The sequence below is a fragment of the Coregonus clupeaformis genome, unplaced genomic scaffold (assembly GCF_020615455.1).
Source record: "Coregonus clupeaformis isolate EN_2021a unplaced genomic scaffold, ASM2061545v1 scaf0796, whole genome shotgun sequence".
Lineage (NCBI taxonomy): Eukaryota > Metazoa > Chordata > Actinopteri > Salmoniformes > Salmonidae > Coregonus > Coregonus clupeaformis.
This window is the reverse complement of record NW_025534251.1, coordinates 145,195-155,000: the sequence shown is the minus strand read 5'-3', so window position 1 is coordinate 155,000 and position 9,806 is coordinate 145,195. Positions and strand designations below refer to the sequence as shown.

The window sequence follows — 9,806 nt, the reverse complement described above, 5'->3', positions numbered from 1 at the left end:
CTGGTGATGTCTGGTGAGGACCTGCCTTACAACAGGCCTATAAGCCCTCAGTCCAGCCTCTCTCAGCCTATTGCGGAAAGTCTGAGCACTGATGGAGGGATTGTGCGTTCTGGTGTAGCTCGGGCAGTTGTTGTTGCCATCCTGTACCTGTCCCGCAGGTGTGATGTTCGGATGTACCGATCCTGTGCAGGTGTTGCTACACGTGGTCTGCCACTGCGAGGACGATCAGCTGTCCGTCCTGTCTCCCTGTAGCGCTGTCTTAGGCGTCTCACAGTACGGACATTGCAATTTATTGCCCTGGCCACATCTGCAGTCCTCATGCCTCCTTGCAGCATGCCTAAGGCACGTTCACGCAGATGAGCAGGGACCCTGGGCATCTTTCTTTTGGTGTTTTTCAGAGTCAGTAGAAAGGCCTCTTTAGTGTCCTAAGTTTTCATAACTGTGACCTTAATTGCCTACCGTCTGTAAGCTGTTAGTGTCTTAGGTGCATGTTCATTAAATTGTTTATGGTTCATTGAACAAGCATGGGAAACAGTGTTTAAACCCTTTACAATGAAGATCTGTGAAGTTATTTTGAATTTTCCAAATTATCTTTGAAAGACAGGGTCCTGAAAAAGGGACGTTTCTTTTTTTACTGAGTTTATGTATATATACAGTGGGGGAAAAAAGTATTTAGTCAGCCACCAATTGTGCAAGTTCTCCCACTTAAAAAGATGAGAGAGGCCTGTAATTTTCATCATAGGTACACGTCAACTATGACAGACAAATTGAGAAAAAAAATTCCAGAAAATTACATTGTAGGATTTTTTATGAATTTTTTTGCAAATTATGGTGGAAAATAAGTATTTGGTCACCTACAAACAAGCAAGATTTCTGGCTCTCACAGACCTGTAACTTCTTCTTTAAGAGGCTCCTCTGTCCTCCACTCGTTACCTGTATTAATGGCACCTGTTTGAACTTGTTATCAGCATAAAAGACACCTGTCCACAACCTCAAACAGTCACACTCCAAACTCCACTATGGCCAAGACCAAAGAGCTGTCAAAGGACACCAGAAACAAAATTGTAGACCTGCACCAGGCTGGGAAGACTGAATCTGCAATATGTAAGCAGCTTGGTTTGAAGAAATCAACTGTGGGAGCAATTATTAGGAAATGGAAGACATACAAGACCACTGATAATCTCCCTCGATCTGGGGCTCCACGCAAGATCTCACCCCGTGGGGTCAAAATGATCACAAGAGCGGTGAGCAAAAATCCCAGAACCACACGGGGGACCTAGTGAATGACCTGCAGAGAGCTGGGACCAAAGTAACAAAGCCTACCATCAGTAACACACTACGCCGCCAGGGACTAAAATCCTGCAGTGCCAGAAGTGTCCCCCTGCTTAAGCCAGTACATGTCCAGGCCCGTCTGAAGTTTGCTAGAGTGCATTTGGATGATCCAGAAGAGGATTGGGAGAATGTCATATGGTCAGATGAAACCAAAATAGAACTTTTTGGTAAAAACTCAACTCGTCGTGTTTGGAGGACAAAGAATGCTGAGTTGCATCCAAAGAACACCATACCTACTGTGAAGCATGGGGGTAGAAACATCATGCTTTGGGGCTGTTTTTCTGCAAAGGGACCAGGACGACTGATCCGTGTAAAGGAAAGAATGAATGGGGCCATGTATCGTGAGATTTTGAGTGAAAACCTCCTTCCATCAGCAAGGGCATTGAAGATGAAATGTGGCAGGGTCTTTCAGCATGACAATGATCCCAAACACACCGGCCGGGCAACGAAGGAGTGGCTTCGTAAGAAGCATTTCAAGGTCCTGGAGTGGCCTAGCCAGTCTCCAGATCTCAACCCCATAGAAAATCTTTGGAGGAGTTGAAAGTCTGTGTTGCCCAGCGACAGCCCCAAAACATCACTGCTCTAGAGGAGATCTGCATGGAGGAATGGGCCAAAATACCAGCAACAGTGTGTGAAAACCTTGTGAAGACTTACAGAAAACGTTTGACCGGTGTCATTGCCATCAAAGGGTATATAACAAAGTATTGAGAAACTTTTGTTATTGACCAAATACTTATTTTCCACCATAATTTGCAAATAAATTCATTAAAAATCCTACAATGTGATTTTCTGGATTATTTTTTCTCATTTTGTCTGTCATAGTTGACGTGTACCTATGATGAAAATTACAGGCCTCTCTCATCTTTTTTAAGTTGGAGAACTTGCACAATTGGTGGCTGACTAAATATTTTTTGCCCCACTGTATATATATATATGTGTGTGTGTCTGTGTTGGTATACCTATATAGACTTCAACTGTATATATGTATGCATGTATGTATCCATGTGTGTCTCTGAGTATTCCACAGTACACACCAGTATACCTCTGAGTATTCCACAGTACACGCCAGTATTCCTCTGAGTATTCCACAGTACACACCAGTATTCCTCTGAGTATTCCACAGTACACACCAGTATTCCACAGTACACACCAGTATTCCTCTGAGTATTCCACAGTACACACCAGTATTCCTCTGAGTATTCCACAGTACACACCAGTATTCCACAGTACACACCAGTATTCCTCTGAGTATTCCACAGTACACACCAGTATTCCTCTGAGTATTCCACAGTACACACCAGTATTCCTCTGAGTATTCCACAGTACACACCAGTATTCCTCTGAGTATTCGAGTTAGCTGCTTAGCGATTTCGGACGCATGCCTCGCGCTCCGTTATCAAACGGAAGTTTATCTCACATCATTGAGAAAAGCAAACAAGTGCTCAGCATATGTGGGAACTCCTTCAAGACTGTTGGAAAAGCATTCCTCACGAAACTGGTTGAGAGAATGCCAAGAGTGTGCAAAGCTGTCATCAAGGCAAAGGGGTGGCTACTTTGAAGAATCTAAAATATAAAATATATTTAGATTTGTTTAACACTTTCTTGGTTGCTACATGATTCCATATGTGTTATTTCATAGTTTTGATGTCTTCACTATTATTCTACACTGTAGAAAACCCTGGAATGAGTAGGTGTGTCCAAACTTTTGACTGGTCCTGTATGTATTGTTTTTGTTTTTTTTTGTAAACGTATACAGGGCTCTCTTGTAAAGCGTTGTAACTCAATGTGACTCCCTGTTGAGATAGCGGGTAATAAAACCCTACCTCTGTCCAGGGTACCCCTCAGAGTACTTATTGTTCATGCAGGACCCCAGGGCTTCCAGAACGGCTCTAGAGGTGAAGTTCTCTGACGCTATCAGCTCCAGGCCAAACGTCTGGCGATGCTTCTCTCGCTTTATGATGGAGAACACCTACATACACACACACACACAAACACACACACCTCTCTCTTTATGATGGAGAACACCTACACACACACACCTCTCTCTTTATGATGGAGAACACCTACACACACACACACACACACACACACACACACACACACACACAACACACAACCTCACACCTCTCTCTTTATGATGGAGAACACATAACACACACTAATGTGTGTATAATAACCATCATATTGAAGTACATTTGGAGTCACCCGACGATATGTTGTGTGGTCCTCCCAGGTACGACTTGGGGAAACAATGCAGTTTATTTAGGCTACAGATGAAAATAAGTTATGATGAGCTTCACAGGATGGTGAAAATGCCACGGTGATGAGAGCTTACATTTACATTTTAGTCATTGACTTACAGTTAGTGAGTGCATACATTATTTATATTTTTCATACTGGCCCCCCATGGGAATCGAACCCACAACTGAGCTACATCCCCTGCCGGCCATTCCCTCCCTACCCTGGACGACGCTGGGCCAATTGCGCGCCGCCCCATGGGTCTCCCGGTCTCGGCCGGCTACGACAGAGCCTGGATTCGAACCAGGATCTCTAGTGGCACAGCTAGCACTGCGATGCAGCGCCTTAGACCACTGCACCACTCGGAGACCACAGCTTGATGCTCCTTTCCAATAAATATCCAGGGTATTATTCTGGTGCCGTGATGATCGATGCTGGACTGCCGTTTGACAAATTAAAATATTATTCGCTCTAATCCATAATAATCTCATCATGTAGACTAGCGTACGGGATTATTATGGATTAGAGCGTATCCAGCATGTATCTGCCAGCTGTTGGCTATAGCGCAAGACCAGAGTTGGCACATTTGCTATTTAAAGGCCAAGCACCATTTGTTCCCCTTAAATCATGTCACAAATCAACTTTTACCAACTGAATGTAGACACAAATAATACTTTTTTGTTTTTGAACAAAATCAGAAATATTTTATATATTTAAAAAAATATGCAAATCAGGTGATGTCATTAAATATTTGAATATTGCTAAATACATTTTTCTGGACAATGGATGAAGTCAGCCTAAATATTTTGATTTCATTTTGTTAAAAAAAAACACTCCAGGACCGGATTTGTCCAGAACAAGATTGTGGATAACATCGTGTGTATCTAGAATAAAACATTTTTACAACAATTCCCTCTTAGCAAGTCTGGAGAATATACACTACATGACCAACAGTATGTGGACACCTGCTCGTCCAACATCTCATTCCTAAATCCTGGGCATTAATATGGAGTTGGTCCCCCTTTGCTGCTATAACAGCCTCCACTCTTCTGGGAAGGCTTTCCACTAGATGTTGGAACATTGCTGCGGGGACTTGCTTCCATTCAGCCACAATAGCATTAGTGAGGTCGGACACTGATGTTGGGCGATTAGGCCTGGCTTGCAGTCGGCGTTCCAATTCATCCCAAAGGTGTTCGATGGGGGTTGAGGTCAGGGCTCTGTGCAGGCCAGTCAAGTTCTTCCACACCGATCTCGACAAACCATTTCTGTATGGACCTCGCTGTGTGCACAGGGGCATTGTCATGCTGAAACAGGAAAGGGCCTTCACCAAACTGTTGCCACAAAGTTGGAAGAACAGAATACTCTAGAATGTCATTGTATGCTGTAGCATTAAGATTTCCCTTCACTGGAACTAAGGGGCCTAGCCCGAACCATGAAAAACAGCCCCAGACCAGTATTCCTCCTCCACCAAACTTTACAGTTGGCACTATGCATTCGGGCAGGTAGCGTTCTCCTGGCATCCGCAAAACACAGATTCGTCCATCAGACTGCCAGATGGTGAAGTGTAATTCATCACTCCAGAGAACGCGTTTCCACTGAATCCAATGGCGGCGAGCTTTACACCACTCCAGCTGACGCTTGGCATTGCGCATGGTGATCTTAGGCTTGTGTGCAGCTGCTCGGCCAAACCCATTTCATGAAGCTACCGACGAACAGTTATTGTGCTGACGTTGCTTCCAGAGGCAGTTTATTAGGTACCGGGTCGGACCCCCCCCTTTGCCTCCAGAACAACCTGAATTCTTCGGGCCATTGATTCTACAAGGTGTTCGGGAAACATTCCACAGGGATGTTGTTCCATGCTGACGCAACGGCATCACACAGGTGCTGCAGATTGAACGGTGGTACATTCATCACGCTGCCAACAGCCCGTTCCATCTCATCCCAAAGATACTCTATTGGTCAGCAACACTGTTCAGATACCTGCTGAGCAACGATTGAACGCCACAGTGTATCAAGAGACCTAACGTGTGGAAAACATTCCCCTCACCATTACACCACCAGCCTGTACCGTTGACACCAGGTCCATGGACCCATAATGCTTACGCCAAATCCTGACTCTGCCATCAGAGTTGTCCAGTGTTGGTGATCGCTTGCAACACTTGTTTTTAGCTGATCGGAGTGGAACCCGACTGTTTGTGGCTCCGCCTGTTATCTTGGGACGATTCTTGCCATTCTCCTTCGACCTCTCTCGTCAACAATGCTGTTTTCTCCCACAGGACTGTGGGCCGCTGACTGGATGGTTTTTGTTTGTCGCACCATTCTCGGTAAACCCTAGACGCTGTCCTTGCGTGAAAAGCCCAGGAGGCGGCCGTTTCTGGAGGTACTGGATCCGAAACGCCTGGCGCCCGACGATCACGCCACGCTCAGTAACTGAATCCCTCGATGGCCGTCTGTCTGTGCTTTATATAGCAAGTCATGTGACTCCCTGTCTGTCGGAGCGAACCATTCCATGTTCATGAACGGGGGAGTGGGGGGGGTGTACCTCAAACTGGCCAATGACTGTATGTCAATTTTTAAATGGTTAAAATTCATTTTTCATGGACGGTAGTAGCATAAATTAAAGAAAATATATATTTGTCAAGTTTTGGAAAAATTTTCCAAAATACCAACAAATCTCAACATTGAAAAGGTAATTGAAAGGTAATGTCAGCCTGTGGCGCCTTGACGCAATAGTTTTGATGACAGAACTATTTGTAGAGTTGAAAATGCAATGAAAACACATTGAACTTTAGATTTTTATTCGGTACATGAAAACTTAAAGCGAAAAAAAGGTACATTTTGTGGTCACTACGTCGTCACCCACTGATTTTTTTTATCAGCAACAAGTCCGTTTGGTGGAAACACCGTTGGTGGGAAAATGTACATATTTTCTTCATGAGGATTTTAGAATATGGAAACCTGGCTACACACACAAAGCCTTATTTACCACTCACACTCAAGCCAGGAATCAATCAGATCACTGTCAACAATGCTCCATTTGAAAGGTGATTTCCGACTGAGCTTCCATAAGTGTTTATACTGTGAATGCGGTCTCCGCGAACATCGCCTTTAAAAATATGCATTGTCACACACACACACACACACACACACACACACACACACACACACCCTCCGTGTTTCGTACCTCAGAGTCGTTGGAGCGGAGTGGCTCCAGCATCATCTTGTTGTGAGACTCCCACACGTCCTTACTGACATGGTGACTGGTATCATCGCTATGAGACATGATGGTGACTGGTACTGATCTACACACAGACAGAAGGTCACAGAGTCAGTTAAACTATGGCAGACAGAGACAGTTAAACTATGGCAGACAGAGACAGTTAAACTATGGCAGACAGTCAGTTAAACTATGGCAGACAGACAGTCAGTTAAACTATGGCAGACAGAGACAGTTAAACTATGGCAGACAGAGACAGTTAAACTATGGCAGACAGACAGTCAGTTAAACTATGGCAGACAGAGACAGACAGTTAAACTATGGCAGACAGAGACAGTCAGTTAAACTATGGCAGGCAGAGACAGTCAGTTAAACTATGGCAGACAGACAGTCAGTTAAACTATGGCAGACAGAGACAGTTAAACTATGGCAGACAGAGTCAGTTAAACTATGGCAGACACAGACAGTTAAACTATGGCAGACAGAGACAGTTAAACTATGGCAGACAGACAGTCAGTTAAACTATGGCAGACAGAGACAGTCAGTTAAACTATGGCAGGCAGACTCAGTTAAACTATGGCAGACAGAGACAGTCAGTTAAACTATGGCAGACAGAGACAGTTAAACTATGGCAGACAGAGACAGTTAAACTATGGCAGACAGAGACAGTTAAACTATGGCAGACAGACAGTCAGTTAAACTATGGCAGACAGAGACAGTTATACTATGGCAGACAGAGACAGTCAGTTAAACTATGGCAGGCAGACTCAGTCAGTTAAACTATGGCAGGCAGAGACAGTCAGTTAAACTATGGCAGGCAGAGACAGTCAGTTAAACTATGGCAGGCAGAGACAGTCAGTTAAACTATGGCAGACAGAGACAGTCAGTTAAACTATGGCAGACAGACAGTCAGTTAAACTATGGCAGACAGACAGTCAGTTAAACTATGGCAGACAGACAGTCAGTTAAACTATGGCAGACAGACAGTCAGTTAAACTATGGCAGACAGACAGTCAGTTAAACTATGGCAGACAGAGACAGTTAAACTATGGCAGGCAGAGTCAGTCAGTTAAACTATGGCAGACAGACAGTCAGTTAAACTATGGCAGACAGAGGCTGTCAGTTAAACTATGGCAGACAGAGAGTCAGTTAAACTATGGCAGACAGAGACAGTCAGTTAAACTATGGCAGACACATCGTTAAACTATGGCAGACAGAGACACAGACAGTGAGTTAAACTATGGCAGACAGAGACAGTCAGTTAAACTATGGCAGACAGAGCCAGTTAAACTATGGCAAACAGAGACAGTCAGTTAAACTATGGCAGACAGAGACAGTCAGTTAAACTATGCCAGGCAGAGACAGTCAGTTAAACTATGGCAGACAGAGACACAGACAGTCAGTTAAACTATGGCAGACAGACAGTCAGTTAAACTATGGCAGACAGACAGTCAGTTAAACTATGGCAGACAGACAGTCAGTTAAACTATGGCAGACAGACAGTCAGTTAAACTATGGCAGACAGAGACAGTTAAACTATGGCAGGCAGAGTCAGTCAGTTAAACTATGGCAGACAGACAGTCAGTTAAACTATGGCAGACAGAGGCTGTCAGTTAAACTATGGCAGACAGAGACAGTCAGTTAAACTATGGCAGACACATCGTTAAACTATGGCAGACAGAGACACAGACAGTCAGTTAAACTATGGCAGACAGAGACAGTCAGTTAAACTATGGCAGACAGAGCCAGTTAAACTATGGCAAACAGAGACAGTCAGTTAAACTATGGCAGACAGAGACAGTCAGTTAAACTATGCCAGGCAGAGACAGTCAGTTAAACTATGGCAGACAGAGACACAGACAGTCAGTTAAACTATGGCAGACAGAGACAGTCAGTTAAACTATGGCAGACAGAGACAGTCAGTTAAAAAATGGCAGACAGAGACAGTCAGTTAAACTATGGCAGACAGACAGTCAGTTAAACTATGGCAGATAGAGTCAGTTAAACTATGGCAGACAGAGTCAGTTAAACTATGGCAGACAGACAGTCAGTTAAACTATGGCAGACAGACAGTCAGTTAAACTATGGCAGACAGAGACAGTCAGTTAAACTATGGCAGACAGAGACTGTCAGTTAAACTATGGCAGACAGAGAGTCAGTTAAACTATGGCAGACAGAGACAGTCAGTTAAACTATGGCAGACACATCGTTAAACTATGGCAGACAGAGACACAGACAGTCAGTTAAACTATGGCAAACAGAGACAGTCAGTTAAACTATGGCAGACAGAGACACAGACAGTCAGTTAAACTATGGCAGACAGAGACAGTTAAACTATGGCAAACAGAGACAGTCAGTTAAACTATGGCAGACAGAGACAGTCAGTTAAACTATGCCAGGCAGAGACAGTCAGTTAAACTATGGCAGACAGAGACACAGACAGTCAGTTAAACTATGGCAGACAGAGACAGTCAGTTAAACTATGGCAGACAGAGACAGTCAGTTAAAAAATGGCAGACAGAGACAGTCAGTTAAACTATGGCAGACAGACAGTCAGTTAAACTATGGCAGATAGAGTCAGTTAAACTATGGCAGACAGAGTCAGTTAAACTATGGCAGACAGACAGTCAGTTAAACTATGGCAGACAGACAGTCAGTTAAACTATGGCAGACAGACAGTCAGTTAAACTATGGCAGACAGACAGTCAGTTAAACTATGGCAGACAGTCAGTTAAACTATGGCAGACAGACAGTCAGTTAAACTATGGCAGACAGACAGTCAGTTAAACTATGGCAGACAGACAGTCAGTTAAACTATGGCAGACAGAGACAGTTAAACTATGGCAGGCAGAGTCAGTTAAACTATGGCAGACAGACAGTCAGTTAAACTATGGCAGACAGAGACAGTCAGTTAAACTATGGCAGACAGAGACTGTCAGTTAAACTATGGCAGACAGAGAGTCAGTTAAACTATGGCAGACAGAGACAGTCAGTTAAACTATGGCAGACACATCGTTAA

General features: G+C 44.0%; 1 protein-coding gene across 1 annotated transcript in view; it reads right to left on the bottom strand.

The window, feature by feature from the left end:
- LOC123481301 (serine hydroxymethyltransferase, cytosolic-like) overlaps positions 1 to 9,806 on the bottom strand; it is a 77,817-nt gene that overhangs the window by 52,385 nt on the left and 15,626 nt on the right. The window contains exons 2-3 of the mRNA XM_045216779.1: positions 6,755 to 6,872; positions 3,156 to 3,301 (exon numbers count right to left, since the gene is read on the bottom strand). Coding sequence (XP_045072714.1) covers positions 3,156 to 3,301; positions 6,755 to 6,853 — 245 coding nt within the window. The 5' untranslated portion in view covers positions 6,854 to 6,872. The remainder of the gene's footprint in view (positions 1 to 3,155; positions 3,302 to 6,754; positions 6,873 to 9,806) is intronic.